The sequence below is a fragment of the Blennius ocellaris genome, assembly GCF_963422515.1.
Source record: "Blennius ocellaris genome assembly, chromosome: 17".
Lineage (NCBI taxonomy): Eukaryota > Metazoa > Chordata > Actinopteri > Blenniiformes > Blenniidae > Blennius > Blennius ocellaris.
The window spans coordinates 9,516,265-9,536,037 of NC_137666.1; the positions used below are offsets into that span (position 1 = coordinate 9,516,265).

The 19,773-nt window shown below is 42.8% G+C and overlaps 1 protein-coding gene across 1 annotated transcript in view; it reads right to left on the reverse strand.

The window, feature by feature from the left end:
• The window catches only part of stag1a (STAG1 cohesin complex component a), a 40,210-nt gene that overhangs the window by 7,041 nt on the left and 13,396 nt on the right, over window positions 1–19,773 (reverse strand). The window contains exons 2-20 of the mRNA XM_080513429.1: window positions 6,901–7,133; window positions 6,695–6,815; window positions 6,372–6,527; window positions 6,083–6,179; window positions 5,919–5,995; window positions 4,616–4,820; window positions 4,366–4,517; window positions 4,215–4,288; window positions 3,985–4,108; window positions 3,707–3,805; window positions 3,516–3,595; window positions 2,702–2,809; window positions 2,477–2,591; window positions 2,258–2,375; window positions 1,941–2,044; window positions 1,532–1,624; window positions 953–1,246; window positions 399–469; window positions 19–187 (exon numbers count right to left, since the gene is read on the reverse strand). Of these exons, the coding sequence (XP_080369555.1) occupies window positions 19–187; window positions 399–469; window positions 953–1,246; window positions 1,532–1,624; window positions 1,941–2,044; window positions 2,258–2,375; window positions 2,477–2,591; window positions 2,702–2,809; window positions 3,516–3,595; window positions 3,707–3,805; window positions 3,985–4,108; window positions 4,215–4,288; window positions 4,366–4,517; window positions 4,616–4,820; window positions 5,919–5,995; window positions 6,083–6,179; window positions 6,372–6,527; window positions 6,695–6,815; window positions 6,901–6,929 (2,286 nt within the window). The 5' untranslated portion in view covers window positions 6,930–7,133. The remainder of the gene's footprint in view (window positions 1–18; window positions 188–398; window positions 470–952; window positions 1,247–1,531; window positions 1,625–1,940; window positions 2,045–2,257; window positions 2,376–2,476; window positions 2,592–2,701; window positions 2,810–3,515; window positions 3,596–3,706; window positions 3,806–3,984; window positions 4,109–4,214; window positions 4,289–4,365; window positions 4,518–4,615; window positions 4,821–5,918; window positions 5,996–6,082; window positions 6,180–6,371; window positions 6,528–6,694; window positions 6,816–6,900; window positions 7,134–19,773) is intronic.

Consider the following 19,773-nt stretch of genomic DNA (forward strand, 5'->3'; position numbering starts at 1 on the left):
GTGTAAAAGCCTGAGCACCTTGCTGGGGGCTCCTTCCGTGACCTTGACCAGCTGCCAGAGGATGGAGTAGTGGGAGCACTGCAGGGCCTGGACGGCAATCTGCTCCGGCATTGAGCCCTGCTCGATACCCGCCTTCAGCAGCCGGTAGCAATTCCCAAACAAATCCCACCGTGTCAAGTCGTGAGCACTGGTGGAAAGAAATTCTGAGTGAGTTGTTTAGCGTTTTATTAAACACCATTTCTGATTTAGATCTGACAAGGATTTGGTACTTTTCTTAGTCTGAACTGAATAAACTTTGTTTTCCAAAAGGTTTGTTGGGAGAAAATGAATCAGATAAGAAGACGTTTTTACTTATTCATTTCATGACAGATGAAAAGAAGTGGGGACTAAAATCTTACTTGTGGAAGGCCGTGAGTCGTTTGAGTGTAGATAAAACGTTGTAGATATCATCGTCGTCTGCCTCCTCGGCCTGCGGCGATAAAAACACCAGTTGACACTCGTTACTCATAATAAGCATGAAGACCACACACACACACACACACACACACACACACACACACACACACACACACACACACACACACACACACACACACACACACAAAAGCGTTTCTAAACAAGCGGCTCCAAAGTGTTTCTAAGGCTCCGTGTCTGACAGCTGGAAAACTTGAAGACTTCTTTATCAAAACTCTAAATAGAGTTTATTAGAGACAGAGACAAGATTGCGCAAGACCCCCGAAAATCATCAAACACAGTGGTCAGATATTACACGTCTAAAGCACTGTGCTGTGAAGAATACCAGAAGTATACATATTTCTAATAATCTGCACATCATTACATGCAGCCCGAAGCCCCGTTTCAAAGGCATACCTCCGTGCAGGCCTCACAAATAACAAACAGAAAATCCCCATTTCACAAACGTATCCCACGGCTGGACCCCGCTCGCCCGTACCTCTTGCAGCAGCTCCTCCACCGAATGCGTGAACCGATCGGTCATCTCGTCGATGAGCTGCGATCGCGCGATGTCCACCCGATTCATGATGGTGTACTCCTCGGAGCAGAGGATGCTGTACGTCTTGCTGCAGGCCTCCAGCACGTCCGCCTCGATGTGCTTCTCCACCACCAGGCGGATCTGCTTCAGTAAGCCGTCCAGGTGCTTCTCCATGCGCCCGGCGCTGTACACGTCCAGGTCGAAGAACTGGGGGATCTGCAGCAGGTTGGCTACCTTCTCCGAGTCTGCCTGGTACTATGAGGAAACGACACAGAGGGCGGACAAGTTAGAAAAACAAATTAGAAGGAGGAAGAAGATGTTGTGAATCCAGACGGAGAAAAGAGAGGGAGAGAACGATGTTGAGGCTTCTCCGCTGGCCGGGACACTTGTCCAGAGTGGCGAGTGTTCGAGAGCACTTCTCATGACTCCATAAGTAACGGCACGATCAATTATATCGACAAACAGATCAGTCTTCCGGCCGAGTCATTACTTGCTGGCCCGTCTTGTGAAGCTGTCGCCTGAGGCTGAGAAGAGTCATACCTTAGATAAGAGCATCGGCAGAGCCATGATGAAGTGCTCGGTCAGCTTGTTTTTGTCGTCTATCTGCGTCTTCCTCTCCTTTGCTGTGAGAACCTTTTCAAACAAACATAAGCGCAAAGGTCGGATACAGCAGATAAGGTCAATTTTATCACATAAATATAAATTAAACTGATTTATTTTTTTTTTTTTAAAGAAGGAAAACATTTGAATCTCTTTGAGTCTCTGCTTTGTAAAAGAAATCATATTCCATCCTCAAAAAGAACCACTGTTGGTTTGCAAGAAATCGTTTCACCCTTTTGCACGAGCTCACTTACATGACGTCAATATGAATTTCAAAGAGGTTTTCAGTCATTTACAGTATAAGGCTGTTAACGTGTTTCCAGAGAGGATGCGAGTGCACGTGACCCACCCGTTTGCCCGTCCCTCTTCCAACAGGCGGGTGTGCCTCTGCTGCTTGTCGGATGGTGCAAACCATCAGCTCGATCAGCGCACTTTCCTGCCTGTCTGACAGCACTGCAAAGACGGAGGGAATCCAGGGAAGAAGGCAGAAAAATAATTTAAACAATGTAGAGATATGGGAGATGCCAGAGGATTTTTTTTGATTTTTTTATAGAGAACAAGAATTTATTTCATCATCTCCTCCTGCTGGCTTCTTGTACTTGATGTGAAGCAGCCCAAAGGTAGCGAACAAGCTTCAAGAGAGAAGGAGAACAGTGGGAGTCTTACGTTCTTCTCCCTGCACGGGCTCCTCCAGTAGAAGTTCAGTCATACACTCCCAGTCCTTCAGCAGCTCCTGGGAACTTTCCCACAATGAGTCGACCAGATACGCTGCATGCTCATGGAGCTACACAGAGCAAGAAAAAAACACATTCACATATATCAGCTTTAAACTCGTGTCTTGCAAGTTTCGGTGCACGATTGCGTGATGAGTGCAGAAAGTCTGACCTCACTCTCCAGGAAAAACAGCACCAGCATGCGGATGAGGTTTCCGTTCGGACTGCTTCTCCCTCTGCGCTTGGCCAGGGCTTCTTCTGCCTGTGGGTCATGGCGACTGAATAACCTGACGGGGAGAAGGAGCGAGACACAAATCAGTGCAGCTCAAACGACGTGTACTTCAGCGATTGTTGTTTCCCCAAGGTGGGAGAAACAAAACGTCAAGGCCCGACTCACTTCCTGTGGAGGAACTCTCCAGCTGCCACAGCCACCGGTCTGTGAGCAGAGTAAACCAGGTGGTACACGTTCTCGCAGTCCTCGTTGGACAAGGCGTCTTCACTGCCCCTGCAACACACAATCTTAGTTCAACGCACGCACACACACACTGCACGTGCAGTTTTTCATTCATCTGTGCTGCATAAATGATTTATTAACGCATTGAGAAGTGCACAGCCAGCGTTTTCTGGCAGAAAAAAACCAAAAAACATGTAATGTGGAAACTTGCACTAACTGATACAATATTTATAGTTGTAAGAACAATTCAACTTATTCTCTGTTTGGTCTGACATCCAGGCACCTATCAACTATCCTGAAAATATTGATTAGTTATAAGTGAAAATTATGCTGATAAATAATCAGCAATAGAACTTTGGGAAGGGCTGCTACAGATGCTGGATATTGTTTTTAATCCATTCAACAGCTTTAATACTTGACTTTGGTTGGCCCAAAGGAGGGAGGATGAAACATGAGAGCGACAATAGACGGGATTGAAGTTGAATATCTGAAGAGCCGAGGACAGTGGAGCTTACACCCAGTATAGAAAACAATATGTAAAGAGAAACATCTGAAAAGCTTGCCCCGTGCCCCTGCATGTACTGTCATCACTGTTTTAAAGAAAAGTGTTTCATTATCTCTGTATTAAAATGGAAAAATCTTGTCTTAACATTCGGATTCGGTCTGGGTGGAGTCACCTTATAATCCGATCAAGACTGTATATTGTTGTTCCGTATCCTTGTGTGTAGAGAAGCAGAGAAGCCTTCAAGCTACTTACTGCAGGATGAGCGTAACCAGTCTGATGGCTTCGACGGCCACGTCGTATTCCTTATCTAGTGTCATTGATACTATCCGGTCCTGTCAAAGACATAAGATCAATGAGCGGAAACCCAATAGGGGATAGGACAAGTCTCCATATATAGTTCTCAAATTTACAGTTCATGCCAGTACGTTTTGTTTCGCTGTTACCTTAAAGCGATTGGTGAAAAGCTCGAGCTTGGGGAACAGCTCTCTGTTTGTGTAGAGGTTCTGCAAGGCTTTCAGGCACTTCAGACGCACCTCTCCTTGCTGAGAGAGGAGAGACACATCGAGCTAAGCAAACATCTCAAATACAAGCAGATTGCTGTGGGATATATGTGATGAAAGAAATTGGCCGTTTTGCGTTTGTGCAAAGGAAATCACTGCAGACCGTAAATCAACTCGGGGGAGTATAAAAAAGAAAGAAAGGAGAGGGGTGCTGCACTCACCCTATCATGTAGTGTCCAGCCCACATATTTCAGGTAACTGTCATTAAGAAACGCATCACTGTACATCTTCATCCACACGCCGATCTCCTCGATACAGATGGCTCGGATCTCAGCAATTGCGTCCCTAAGAAATAAAATGTCACCGTGCGTGTCAATCTCGCAAGAATCAACATTCTAAAATATTCTGTTCAGATTTACATTGAAAAGCACAGCGCCAATAGAAATTGTACCTGTAGCGATGCACAAAGATGCCCTTGAAGATGGAGTTCATCATGTTCTCTATTTCATCTTGGTTTTCTTGCAGCTGCACGGAGGGAAACACAAAGTTAGTGAAAAGAACTGGCACACTTGTTGTAAAAGTTGTCTCCAACCCGAGCTGACCTCTTTCCTCTTTTGTAGCAGCAGTTCCAGCTTCTCGTTGGCTCGTTTGCCGGCTATCTTGTTCCTCTCGGCCTCGTACTGTCTCTGAGTGTTGTCCTGGTGGATGCTGAGGTTCAGCGCCACGTTGACCAGCGCCGTCATCAGCTTCATGGCTATGCGGAGATAGATAGAAACAAACATGGGAGGCTGGACGACACACGCTCCACTCGCCAGCGTTTTCCCACTTCGGATTAAACGCGCTTGCCGGTACCTGCGAGCGTGGACGTGTGTCTGAAGGCTCGCACTTGGGAGTCCGACAGTCCGGTGAGGAGGGAGATGACCGTGTCCATCATGTACTCATCGTAGATGATGCTGTACTGACACTGGCGGATCAAGACGCTGATAAACTCGCAGAAGTTGTAGCGGAACTTTTTCCACATGGGCCCGGGCATGGTGAGAGGATAATCCCCGCTGTCCTGGAGAGGAAAAACAGCGATCGGGGGGTGATTGTGCAATCCTCCATCTGGCTACAAGGCTCCGCGAAAACCGCACCATCATTCATCCCGAGATCAGTGAGCTTTGTGAAATCTCCTGTCCAGGCATGCTGGGAAACTTCTGTGATTTACGCAGATTTGTAACAAAGTCAGAATTTCAACAGAAAAATGGAGATGTCAGATTTATCTGGTGTTAGATAAACACTTAAAGCCAAAACTAAGGCCAGCCGGTGACGTCATTCAATGCAGCTCTTGCAGGAGCGTGAAATGAATGATTGTCTTCAAATCAAACCGGTGATGTCAAAATACTATGAGATAATATAATACAATAATCTGTGTATGCGTATAGTTAAGTTTGCATTTTGAGTTCTTCATTTATATCTGTCCAGGTGATGAGACAACATTTTCTTTGCCCTCGTTGTAATAATACTATAGGACCTGGTAAGAAGGCTGACCCTGTCTGTCTAAATCAGTCTCATTAAAGTTTAATCTTTAAAGCAGTAAAAAGTCCTTCTTAAGAACTTTTTTTGGTCATAATATAAAAAAAACACACTTGGATATATTTCTACTTGAATGCATGTACAATATATGTCAACAATTCAACATACAAAGAGACTAACCTCAGAGACAGCTATTGAACTCTTTGCTAGGGCCAGTGGTGAACATGAGTCTGACACAGAGTGTGTGATGTCCTCTCTGTGACACACATGTGAGTGGTGAGAGCTTTACAGGACTGTTCCCAGTAACACCAGCATGGTTGTAATTTTGTGGTCGGCACTAACGGTACATATGTTACTAATGAACAAGAGCAGGAGGACTGTCATCTGTTCAATGTGCGTTTGTCAAACGGGGAGATGTGGCGAGAAGCTGCTTGCAAATAAAAAAAAAATTAATACAAAAAATGTGAACATGACAACCAAAGTAATGATTGTAAATTGTTGGGAGTGACCTACAAATGTGCAATATATTTTATGAGACAGAAAACGGGCGTGTTGAAAGAACATGGGAATACACCCACAGTTTCCCAGTCTATTATCTAGTACACAAACTGCATTTATCTGCGCCTTGCAAAAGACTAACCTCGTCGAACTCCTCGGTCATCTTGCGAATGATTTCTGCGTTCTGCATGTTCCTGAACATCTCGATCCTCACGGTACCTGGTCACAAGAAGGAAGAAGTAAATAAATAAATAAATGGCACAAATAGTTTCGTCACACGTTCACAAACTAGTGAAGACGTCTCACCTTTGCAGCCCGAGCACTGGATGAAGAAATTGATGAGGTCGAGTAGTGCCAGGTCTCTGTCCTGTTTATATGATTCGATCCACTCGTCCACCACTGACTGTGAGCACACACAAACAAAACGGTGGCGGCTGAGAAGCGTGCAAAAACTGGTACAGATATACAGAGGAGCAATGTTTAAAAAAAACAAAAAAACTTTTAACATTCAAGTCCAATCTAAACGAATGGTTCATGCTTGAGTTAGGAAATGAGTGTGACTAAAAAAAAAAAAAACACGGGGACATTCTCCCACCTGCATGGCACTCTTTCCCAGTTTGACCACCTCAAAGAGGGTGACGGGGTCTCCGCCATCTCCGTTGTGTTGAGCGACGCCGTTCGCTTTCCCCCGCCCTCTGGCCACGCTCGTAGACTTGTCCGTCGGTGACTTCCGTGGCTTCTTATTGGACGTCTGTGACACGACGGGTATCAATCAGGGACAAAAACGCCACCATGGACGTAGATGTGGAAACAAATTAAAACGACTCCGAAAGGACAACATACAAAAAAAATCGACGTGTGCAGCAGACTTTTTGTTTTCACTTTATTAAAACACTCTGTGGCGGTGCAGATTCATACCACTGGTTGTTTTCCGGGCCTCCCTCTTTTCTTCTTGCCTTTCACCTCCGATTCTTCTATTTCACTCATGTTCATACTTAATCCCACTCCGTCTGTTGCTCCAGACTCATTGGATGAGTCCCTAAAAGAGCAAAGGGCAGATGAGTTAATAGAATTTGGCCTATTTTGTTTGTAAACATTCCGAAACGCTGAAGCTCGCCACGCACTGCAGGACGGGGAGCTCCGAGGTGATCATCCTGGTCGGCGGGGGGGAGCTGATGACCTGTGCAGCTCTGTTCGTGTGTGTCTTCAAGGCCGAGTGTGTTTCAGGTGTGCAGTCAGGGGGTACAATGCGGCAGGTCTGAGGGGGGAAAGGTCTGGAAGGGCAGGGAGGAGAGGCTCCACGATGGGACCGCACCTAGCTCGCCGGCACTCAAGTCTCTTCAGCTCCTGGAGAAAACTGACAGACACAAAGAAAACGAGGATTATAATTTCAATGTCACACATTAATGAGTGACACCCAAGAAATGCACATCCTTCACTTTGTGCGACCTTTTTAACATCGGTTTAGAAGTAGGCAGGGAAGCTGGTGACTTGAATTGCCAAGTAAATGGAAGAAATCATATGAAATTACAAATAATCATCATAAAAACACAATTAACACATCTTATACAGTCTCAACATGATGGAAGTCCTAATTTTTTTTGAAAAATATAAACATCTTAAATTCTGATGTATAAAAACTCAAGTGTCCAAAGAGCATCGGCCATAAAATGTCAGTGAATTTAGAGACACAATTCAATTTTTCACTTCTGCACCCCCCCTCCAAAAAAAGGTTGCTTGAAATAGGGAAAGGAGGACACCAACTGGTCAATCTGAGAACTACAACAGCAAAATAATGTGGGTCTGGTGGGGAGGATTTGTACATAAAAGAGTTGATGTGAAACAATTTCAGCAGCAAGCAGACAAAAACTTTCAAGAACAGCCAATAAATCTGTTCAAGAAGGTTTCTGTGCAAAAAAAAAAAAAAAGCTGATAAAAATGTCAAAAATGTCATAAAAGTGAATAAATAAACCTGCAATAAATTAAGTCACAACCCTGTTGAAATAGCATTGGGGAGTATCTGAGAAAAAAAATATTCCAGTAAAATACAACATTAACTGTTGTATAATAACAATAATAAAAGAAAGATTGAATTATGGTAGCAAATTCAAAATGGATCAAAAATTATTTTTAAGTCATCAGTGACAGAACACGTTAATTTCTTAATAAGAGCTGACAGATTTGTTAATTGTAACACAGGTTGTTGACCTCTTCATATGCCAATGAGAGCAAAGAGCAGAGGGCGAGCAATACCACACTCAACCAATAGAGGCAGTATGATCCACAAAGTCCTCTGCCCAAAGTCTATCTCCAAAGTGCCTAATTGGGTTTTAACTGGAAAAAGTGGGTCGAGAAAAATCAGCCAGGACTCATTTAAGCCGCAGCTCAGTTCCACTGCACTTCTGTGTGCCCGCAAAGTGCTTTAAAAGGGTGTATTTTCCCCTGAGTGTGTGTGAGTGCATGCGTGTGTGTTTGAAAGTAGGTCTGGGCAACAGTAGGGGGCAGGCTAAGAGAGTGTGTATTTAAATACTGTCTTCCACACTGTTTGTACTGTGAAATAACACGGGCAGGGGAGCCCCGTTTCACCAGGCTACACACACACACACACACACACACACACACACACACACACACACACACACACACACACACACACACACACACACACACACACACACACACACACACACACACACACACACACACACACACACACACACACGCACACACGCACGCACGCACGCACACGCACGCACACACACTCTGTCTGGCTCACATCATCTGCACAAACTGTGAGACTGTATGAAAGGGAATTAAGGGCCACAGTCAGTACAGAGTTTAACGTTAAAGTCTGAAATACCGTGGAGCTTCCAGTTATAATATTTAGTGATAAAAACACACATTTTGAAACTTTCACAGCCAGTATTGAAAAGAGACATCGGTTGTTTAAAAACAGTCATTTGATCTGCTTACGCAGACATACATTTTCAATCGATTTAGCAGTTTGGCATTTTTTGCAAAGCTCTGAGACTCCTGACAAAGATGTCAAATCCCTGTACAGCTGTAAACTGAATCTGGCTTACTGCAGACATAAGCAGAGTTTAAGGAGGTGAAAACTGACAAGTGGTAAAGAACAGACAACGGCCGCTCAAAAGTTATGCTGTAAGCCACACTCGAGCCTTAAGGTTCCGCTTTTCGGTTAAACCAGTTGAGTCTTAAGAGTTGTAACTGCAGTAAAGTATAGAATAACTGCTTTGCGTACTGTTGATTGTTACCAGAGCGTAACGTATTTCTAAAAAAAAACATGATAAAGGCAATTAGTGATCAGCACCACTAAAGCTGGCTTTTACTTCTGTTTCAGAAGATTTTACAATGTGCACGTCTTTTCCTTCTTCCTTTTCTTTTTTTCTTTTAAACAATTCAAGACACAAATTCATGCATTTAAAAAAATGATATTCCTGCCACTACCAATTGAGCGACTTCGCTGCACAAATGGAAAGTAGCACAACGGTACAAAACGTTGGAACAAAGAACAAACAGCAAACCGCAGAGGGTTTGAACAGAAACATGAAGAGGAAAAACTTCTCCCCCCTGCTACGTAGGCGAGAGCTGAGTGACAGGAAATCAGCTTGAAATTGACAGGGTGATGACCAAATTTGTAAGTGGTGATGAAGTGTTTAATTGTGTGTAATAATCTAAAGCCATAGGTCAGACTTAAGAGAGCCTCCTGACCCACTGAAGCGGCACACGAAGAGATGGTGGGCTGTGATCACAATCCCTTAAATGCTTTTTTTTTTTTAATGTTATTTCTATATGGAATATAGATATGCCTGTCTGATCCATTATTGACCAACACCTAAATGAGGGCTTTGCTCTTTTTCTCAACACTCCAGCTTTCTCACACCAGCACAAACACACATATGCGAGAGTGTGGCAGCTTCAACAGGAGGCTATGAATAATTTGCAGCGAGTCTCCTCAACGACTCCTCAGTTTTGGAGGGACGGGAGGAAAGCCGCCAACTGCAGCCACTTTGCACCTGTCGGGGGCCCTTTCTCGGTTCACTCGACACCACTGGCGTGAACCCTGCAGATAAGACGAGACGAACCAGGACGATCAAATATGTACACACGGTAGGAATAGGAAAACGACTCGGCACCAATATCTGGACGGATGAAATAAAATGTGAAATGTGGCTGTTGATGAAAAACCACTCGAGGGGGAAACATCTGGCTAAATAACTCAACGACGGCCGTCGAGAAAGTATGTAACGTTCCCACAAAACTCACAATTCGGATGATGGGGGGGGGGGTTCAAAACCAAAATTAATTGATGTCACAAACACTAATACGGCTGCCAAGAGAAGCTTTTCCTTCAAGGCTACATAAATGCAGAGTGTTGTTTTACAGGTAGCTGGTCGGAGGGCAGCTTCTCCACTTGGAAGTGTTTCAAAAACATTTGCTCTGGCACGCCGAACGGTGGGGCAGAGACTGGGTGCAAGTGTAAATGTTATCTTGGGGGGGGGCAGCTTGATCGCTTCAGAAAACTGTTGAGCAACTCCCACAGCTTGTACTGAATGAATTACATCATGAAGAAGTTGACTCCAACTCCAGTCGTCGTGACATTTTGGACCCGTATTTCATGCACAGCTGCTAAAGAATCTAACGTCGTGAAATTTTCTGCACTAAATCTATGCGGGAAAAGTTACTTCCCGCACTGTGGGTGTAGCGGCGAGTACGCTGTCCTCACTGCAAGGTTAAATCTGGGGGGAGGGAGGGGGGGGGATTACCAAGAGTCACAATGCGAGCATGTTTGCAGAAAGAGAAATCTTTGGCCCAGATTAACAGTGTCAACTGGGTGCATAACTCTGCCGTGTGATGAGAAATCCTACTGGAATCCCCCCGGTAGGGCCACGCTGTGGTGGAGCGGTTAGCCTCAGTCACTGGTTCAAGTTTGAATTTGCATGTTCCCCCTGCGTGGAATTCTTTTCAAGCCCAAAGGATGTGGTTGAGAAAGTGATTTTCGCTGAGCACGTCTAAAATGTTTTCCAAACATAGGAGATCGATTACAGGTTCACTGCAACATATTGAACAAAACAAAAATAACTGAATACTTCAGAAATTGTTTCCAACAGTGACCACCAAAGAAACCAACAAGAAAAACAATAACCCCCCCCGATTAGTCAGACAATCTGTGTCCGTGCCGTCGACACACAGGTAACCCAGAAGATCTCCAGCCTGTAACTGCAGCCAGTCATGCTGAAACAGACAACGGGTCGGCAGCGCAGTTATGACGGCTGCATCGAAGACACTTTAACAAATCCTTAATGTTTAATGTGTGTGTGGCCTGCTGAGTCACTGTGTGTGTGTGTGTGTGTGAATAACAGGATGACGAGCACAAGACGGAGAGACAACGAGCGAGCATCTGAGAACCACTTAACATGCATGACATGTTCTCTGGGAGGCAGGCCGGTGTTGCTATAGCAACTAGTGTGGGTCATAAGCCCGGCGGTGATGGCATGTTTGATTGGCTGAGCTCAGACAGGAGGGACCACATGGAGTTGTAAGGGGGGGGCAGAACATAATGGGACCATGAAAATGTGACGTAAAGACTTTTACAGGACTCCAGTGTGAAAAGTTGTTTTCTTCTTGGTGCTTCATTTACTGATGGTCCTTGTGAATGGGAAAATCACCTTGGTGGGTTTTGTTTAATAGACACAATAGAGGAGATTATTTCAGATCCCCTTAAAAATATGTAAAAACCTTGAACTCTTTTGCATGTCATGTCGCATGTTTAGTGTGAGGAGAAGAAATCGCTAAAATCTGTATAAACATACGTGTAATGCTTTGTTGTTAAGGTGGCCCCACAAAAGGGTTTAATCGGAAAGAACAGAAGAAAGATTGAGCGATCCATGTTCATGAAGACAAACTGGCTCTGCCATTTTCTAGTTTCATTGCCTACCATTACTTATTTATAATCTAGACTTTGAAATTCACAGTGTGCAGACAAGAGGCGTTTCAATGTTTTGGTGTTGTACTCTGGAATACAAATATATAAATGAATACTGCATATTTCTGATCTAAACAGAATTAAAACTATGCTAAAGCATGAAAACAATTTTAACAGTCATAGGTAGATTTTCTGTAGCTTTTCTTAACAAAAATGTAAATATGTTTCCAATAGTGTATATTTAGATTTCAATTCAGTGTGAATCACCTTGTATTATATAATTGAATCTTATTTATTGTGCCTTCATTGCAGGTGATCTTTTGTACTTGAAGCAGAAGGTTATCATCAAACTTATACTTCACTTTTAGAAAGTTATTCTCCTTTTGTATTTAATTAATCTGAATTTAAGCTTATTTTTTAAGAACAATAACTTTAATATCGACCACGTTGGATAAATACATTTCAACGTGCATTTTCACTTTTGATAATAAATATCAGCATCAATCATTTGGACGTGACTCCATTTAATTTACACGTCTGGATCAAGTCTTTCAGTTAAAAACTTATGTATTAAAGACAATATCTGCTTGCATTTTCAGGCAGGAATCCTGCTCTTCTCTTCTTACGGCACCTTTCAGAACAGACGCAGCAAAAAGACAGTGAAGGAAGGTGCTGTTTCTTCGTATGGGAGGTTTACGTAGTGTCGGGCAGCGATTGAAAATGTGGCAGGTTTCACAGTCCTCTCTCGCCAATTTCATTTTAAGCAAAGAATCAAACCGTGCCTTCTGCGGACGCCACAATAAATCTCGGAATGAAGGAGGAACACGCACGAACCTGCGAGGGAGTCTGGTCACAACAGGTGGTGCCATGTTGGCGCTACTGCTGTGAGGGAACATCCAAGCAAACAGTAAACTGCAACTATGTCCCTGCAACGTCTGCCTTGGTTTCAATTAAATATACTTGCTGCAGTGAGCAAGTAGGGAAGGTTTTCATCTTCCACTGAAGATTGGTAAACAGAAATCTACTTTTTATTTTTTTAAAGTAGTCATTGTTTTACTGCTCAAATTGGACTTCCTGGTTAACATTCCAGGCCACACTGGTTCTCAAAAAACAGGAAACCAACCTGAGTAAATACTAATACAACAATGTGTTTTATTGCTTCCCTATGTCTGGTTTACTGCAGCCACTGAGACAAAAAAAACCCACAAGTTCTCATCATTATTTTATTTTTGCAGCAATAATCCAACATGCTGAATGTATCATTCTTCCAGCATTCTTAAAATTAGCATTGCAAAAATAAAAAGTAGCAGTCCATCATGTCTCAAACCTGTGTATGCGTTTCTACTAATACGCCTCGTGTTGTATTTGACAAAACACAATTAAACAGAGTTTATGTTCCATACAACGTGAGATGGCTTTGAAAAGTCCTTCCAGTCAACTGATGTCAGACAAGAGGGCGGATCTGTGTCGCGGCGCTTGTGCAAGTGTCCCGGGCAGATGCACTCGTAAAAAACCACGGAGCCAAGCGGCTGTCGTCAGTTTACGTCTTGAAACTAATGACAGACTGTGAACAGGTCTACGCTGAGAATGATAAATGCACGACGGCGGCCGGAGACCGCACGGCTTATCCAGCTTGTGATATTCTGAGTAATAAGTCATGTCTAATATTAAGAGCAAATCCTTGACACAAATGCATTAATCAAGTTTTCCAAAGCGCTATTCAACTTCACCCATACTAATGTTCCTCATGGCCACTCCAGCAGTGAAAGATTTATTTTTGTAGTGCAGAATCTGATGTGGACCAAGCCAACGTTATACTGAAACTTGTAATGTTATTTCTGTCTCCGGGCAATAACAAGCCCACAACTTTCAAGAAGGAAATAAACAGATTAAATAAACAACACTTTCAATTAACACCAGAAGAGTCCTTTAAGCAAGATGCAGAAATTTTTTTTTTAAATAGCTTTGTACCAAAATAACAGCTGCATCATTAGAGCACGGCCACAAACAGCCTCTTACAATGCAATTTAAGCAATTCCACAAAGGGAACTTCTTTCTCCTTTTAGATGTTTGTACAAGGAGATCAGAGAAAGCAGGGTCACTCTCACTACCTCACCACTGCAGCTGGTAATGATTCAGAAGCACTTGTTATGATGACACTTGAGCAGTGTGGATGCCAGCAGCGTGCGGCTCCGACAAACAATGCTCAAGCACCACCTACCTCAAGGTAGGTCCCCATTGAAATGTAGCGCGAAATATTATCACCTCCATAGTCATAATATCTGCTCTCTGGTGCATTTAAAGTTGTGTTTCAGGTGATCCCTTTGATTGCTTGTTATCTGTCAGTAAATGAGTTATACTTTTCTTTTAACTGCATCATTACACTTTATTGGTGTGTGACATTGCTGTGCATAAAAAAAAAAACACACATTAAAAGACAAAACTACAATCAGATTATCCAACCAAGGCTGCCAAAATAAAAACAGCCAGGAAGAGAGTCTTATAGCTGAGAGTTTATCTGGAGCGCCGGGACGTTTTCATTTCAGCCCGAGGGGCGTTCAGGACTCCTGCGAGCAGACACTCTGACTTCTGGTAATATAACGAGACAAAAACAAAACAAAAAATCCAATATAATCCTAGTTTTTTCACAAAAAAACTATCTGGTCTTGCCCGTTCATTAAAACTGCAGAAGCTGCAACTTAAAAAAATTTGGCATTTATGCTTTAACCAACTTTACAGATTCAACTTGCTGTCCCACATGTTTTGCATTTTGGATTACAGTATACGTCATTCAAATGAACCTATCAAAACTGGTCGAACCGTTCGGAATCACACCTTCCCTAATTGTTCCAAGCTTTTGTAAACACCACTAAGATAACTTACTAGACTGTAACAAGAGGTGGATTGCTGCTTTGACCTCATGGAAATCCTGAGGTTGCAAAGCATCGTCAATGGAAAACTCCTGCTTGCACAGTTACAGAGCACTGCACACACTCCTGCCGCTGTGTTTGGTCCCTGCTGGGCAATTCTTCTGACAGCGAGAACCTGCACTGCATCTGCTATAATTGGCCATTATCTCCAGAGACATAAGTGTGCTTCCAACATTTGGCTACAATCGTGCTTCAAGAAATAAAATATATAAATAAATAATTTAAAAAAAAAGGCAAGAATACATTACCAAATACCAGCATTAAGAATTAAGAGGCTAATATAGAGCTTTCCCACACGCGGCATACTCCTATGTGTTGCTATCAATAAAGTCGATCTGGACTCACTGCTATTTCTGGCTCTGCAGTCAATATAACAGTATAACTGAGAGAAAAGGACAAAAACCTGGAGTCGTGAAGGAAAAGGTGCACTTGCTGTTTGTATTACTGGAGTCTGGAGAATGAGTGGAGGCAACAATAAAGATGTTGAAACAGTGATTTTCCATTACAGAGCAAAGCCAGCCTATTAACAAGTCCTGCTGTGGGCCAATGATGAGAAAAATATGTAAATGGATAAAATGGGATCCGTGGCTCCACACAGAAAGAAAGAAATACGAATGAAAACAGTATTAATAAACAAAGTTGTTTTTTTTAAATGGCTGCTTGAGAGACAATGGATGTTTTGTTAATCAAGCAACAACTTGTAATTAACCCGTTTATATCCCCCATCGTATTTATACGCCGCCTCAGGTGAGCAGATGGCACAAAGCACAACATCACATTAAGCTGCTGGTGAAAACATGACGAGATTTAAATACCACAGAGGCACCGAGGGTCAAAGAGGCTCTAAACGATGCAACACTTGTGAAGATGGGACTTCATTATGGCTGTATCAAGTGTGACAGGATCGTATAAACAGTGTGTTTGAACACGTCTTTAGACAGTTTCAATAAATTGTATGTAGACTTTCTCCATGGTGTGGATATGAATGCTGCCTTTTTGGGAGTTGCACAGCAGAAACGAGGAAAATAAACTTTAGGTCAGTATTCAGACTGGAAACTGGGGGAAGATGGCCGAGTGCCCCGTGCAATGCTCGCATAAAGACTTTTATCATTGCTTATATAAAAGAAACGAATTCACCGACTGAAAGTTGTTTGTGTATACTTGAAAAGTGGTAACACAGAACAGCTTTACTCTTCAGTTTATACTCGTGGAACAAAACTTTTGTTAGATGTCTCCACCTTTTTTTTCCCCTCTCTCTCTCCAAATTTTAACAATTGTTATGAACTAAAACTCTGAAGCCATGTTCCCCCCCCCCATTCTCAAGGAAGTGACGTAAGAATCACGGGGGTTTCAGGAGAGGCAGAGAGCAGCATAACATCAATAATACATCGAGGCAGACTTCGAAGCCACACGCTCAAACGTTGATGCCAAATGACTCTGAGTAAAACCCAACTAACAAGAAAATTGCCCCGGTTTTATTATAGCCCGACTGAAGAAAGTTCATCTGAAAGAAGCATGGCTCCTTTTGCCCTTTAGATTACAGCTGCATGCTCAGAAAAAGTGCCACTCTCCACATTGCTTGAGTGGCACACAGTAAAGCTGCTTAACTGTGTTTCTGCGGTCTCCGTACAGTGTGCGGCCGGCTCGCTGGGCCGCCGTTACAAGAAGCTCAGGCTGCGACAGATTAACTTTTCCACCCCACTTTGTGCGACAATGCAGAAGCCGCGTCTATTAAAGACCGATCGAATGAGTTTTGTCAACACAAACTGACGCCAACCCTATAAAGCGCTTGTCTTTACAAGACTGGTTTCCGTGGCAACGCGCTCAGTGCGATATCTCAAATAAAGTCATTTTTCCGCTCAGTGGCCATTTAACCACTTTTCATTATTTTCTCAAAAGTGATTCTTCTCGACGCTTTCGGCTTGGGGAGAATTTGACTCAAATCAGCCTCGGCTGTTATCTGTAGCTGTGAACCAAAACCACAGATCTTCTCCCTGCCAGACCGTGGAGCCTGCAATGTACTTTTAACACCACGCTTTATGAAGGCATTAAAATCTTATAAGGAGGACAGGGCAGACGGAGGTTGTCTGCTCTTGCCTCAGCTATGAGTCTTGCCTGAAGCAAGCTGGATTCCTTGGAAGTTGAACTCTGAACACCTCGGGGGAAGCAGGCCAGTTTAGCCAGGATGGATTTAAATGGATTCAATTAACTTGAATGTTAATGGACTCAGTGGCCTGAGGGGATCATCCAACGAGGACCAAGTCCTCTCGTCAGGTAGGGGGAAAAGTGAAGCGGCTTTCCGAATGTGCTCGGTGAACTCGGTGAATGCACTCTGACATGAGTCACGACAAACACAAATCCTCTGGCAACACACAACCGGATTGAAAATGTCAACATGAAAAAAAGAAAGAAAGTAAGACTGGCAAGGCCTGTCAGAAATGAATCGGTTATACCCAACAATGCCAGAGGGGGTGGAAAACTTTGGAAAGATTGCTCAAAGAAACTGATGTCGCACGGTCCTGAAACATCACGGGGATGTGTTCTCAAGTGTGTGACAGCAGAAGAGAGAAATGACAAATAACCTACAATCAAGTCAGACAGCTTTACATGCAAACCTGAGAACGAATCAGTTGCGAGGCAGGTTTTGTCACAGCTTCCACTGCTTACCCTGTGGATTACCTCTGATGTCTCTGCAAACTCGGGTTTTTCGCTTTAATGTTTGCCACACAAAGAAGGTTTCAACTTAGAGAAATGTACAAGATTGTCTGGAGTTTTTGCAGATATCCATTCCCCCCCCCCAAACATCCATGCAGTTATATAAATCATAAACCCTCTGCGTATAAGCCATCATAATATATAAAAACCATAATCTCAATGTGTGTCTATGTATGGGTTTTAAATCAAAATTGCCCAGATGTGTTGACAGAAAAAGCAGTAACAACCAACCAAACAACACTACAAGCTAAGATGATTAAACTCAATTTGACAAAATCTGCAGAATGTATTAAAATAGAATATGCACATCTTACTGGGGTTGCAAAGAAATGAAAGAAAACACCCGCTCGGCAACATTTCTACTCAAGGTTTCAATACTTAAGCTTTTCATTTCAAAGATTGATGTTTATTGCCCAGCTGCAGTCATGGGCGATCGGTAATTGTCCACGATAGAGTGGAACTGCCTGCTAATGTCCACACTTTGACAATTAATTACATCAACTCGTCCACATAATCAAAGACGTGTCTGGGATTTCAATTGACTTTACCCCGGAGCAAAAGAGAAGGCAAATGTAAAAAAGACAAGAGTAAGTTCTCTTTGCATGGGGAAAAAAAAAAAAAAAAAAAAAAGGGGTAAAAATGTACCGCGAAATGCACTGAAACTGGTCGAGGACATGAGCATCAAAATAAAGCGCATGTGTAATTTAGGGAGATGCACTCACAGGAATGTGTTCGCAGCAATGCGATGTCGTACAGACATATGACGGACTTCTATAATTAAATGTAACAGCAGTGGCTGCAATCACAAGCCACTGGACAGGAAACTGGTAAATGTGAGGACGTTTCTCATCTAAAAGCACTGGCGGGGGGCCAACATCCAGTCAACAGTTCAAGTCTGAATAAGCTACTCAGTTTTAACGTTTTAATGCTGCTGCAGGGCCAATGAGGTCCATGCAACAGTACAATTTGTAAACCATGCAGACTTCTGAATATTTTAGACCACTTCTGCTTCTCATATTGAGCACCAACTATGCTTTTTTTTTGTGGATAAAATTGTGCCTCAGCCTGATTTCAACAGCTAATCTGACTGCAGCAGACTTGTTTTCTCTTAGTTGAGATCTGCAAAAAGCCTCATAGGGGCCAACTGTTGTTGGAAAGGTGCCTCATTCATTCAAGAATGCCTCATTCATAAATATAAACAAAAAGTCCCTAATGAAAAATGAGATGGGTAAATAAAATTGAGTTTCATGCTAATGGCAATGCACAAAAGTCAAGAAAGCAATGACAATTTCACTGGAAAGTTTTGGTTTCTGTTCCCTTTTGTTTTTACTCAGACGACTGTGTGAGATTTCCTTTTCATCTCCAGCTCATTTTCAGTGTGCCAGCTGTTGACTGTGTCACTTGCGACATGAAATCTGAACCACAAAGCACATCGAATTCAAGAGGAAGTCAAAAAAAAAAAAAAAAAGCCATCAGGGTGGATGCAAATACATTGAAAGAGACTGACACTGGTAGATTTACGCCAGTAGACCAGTCGTAAACGGTGCGCTTGTAAAAGTAAGAAACTGAGAACGACAACTGCAGGAGGCCTGATCACTGTGTGCTGCAATCATTTCCAACACCGAGCAAGATTCTTTTTTTTTTTTTTTAACAGACCAGATGAATTCGCCCTGCATAAGCGATGCTTTCAAATAATATAAGCTGGCGTCGAAACCCCATGACGTCTGTAAAACGCGATTGCCGGGTTTGCATTTTGTGACAAATTTCAAGAGCAATCTGGAGAATAAAGACAAAGCTGTGCAAGCTCCAGTGTCATTCATATTAAAGGTGCTGGCTGAAATGACAACAGCAGTACGGTGATGTAAAGAAGAAATTCTAATTGAAACGCTACAGGAAAACCTTTAACTGAAACTGACAAAGAAAACAAAGACATCATTGTCTCAGGCATTGAACATATGTAAGCCTACTGATGCCAAATTAGTCACGTTCAGTTCAAAGGTGCCTAAATAGACAAGAGGAATATCACCTTTTGGGGGACGGTGCAAAAAAATTCTAATGTTTGATCTCTTTCAAGTTGCGTACATTTTGGAGACCTAAAAACTCTAAAAACACAGCTGTGTCGAACGACACATGCAGCCCCACTTCGTCTTGAATGGGTCGATCGCAAAAATAGTGATTCTATTTTGATTCTATATTCTTGAATATCAATGTTTGGTTAACTCCAAACCTCTGTTGGGCATTCTGCACCTTTCAGCATTGATGATTTTTTTTTTAATTCACCCTCACAGTATGACGTAATGTAACATGAAGATAATTACTGAATATACAGTAAGTCATAAATTATAAAGCATTTATTTCTGTCAGAAAATTTGAAATCACCCACAAAACTGTTTCCAATTGTAATG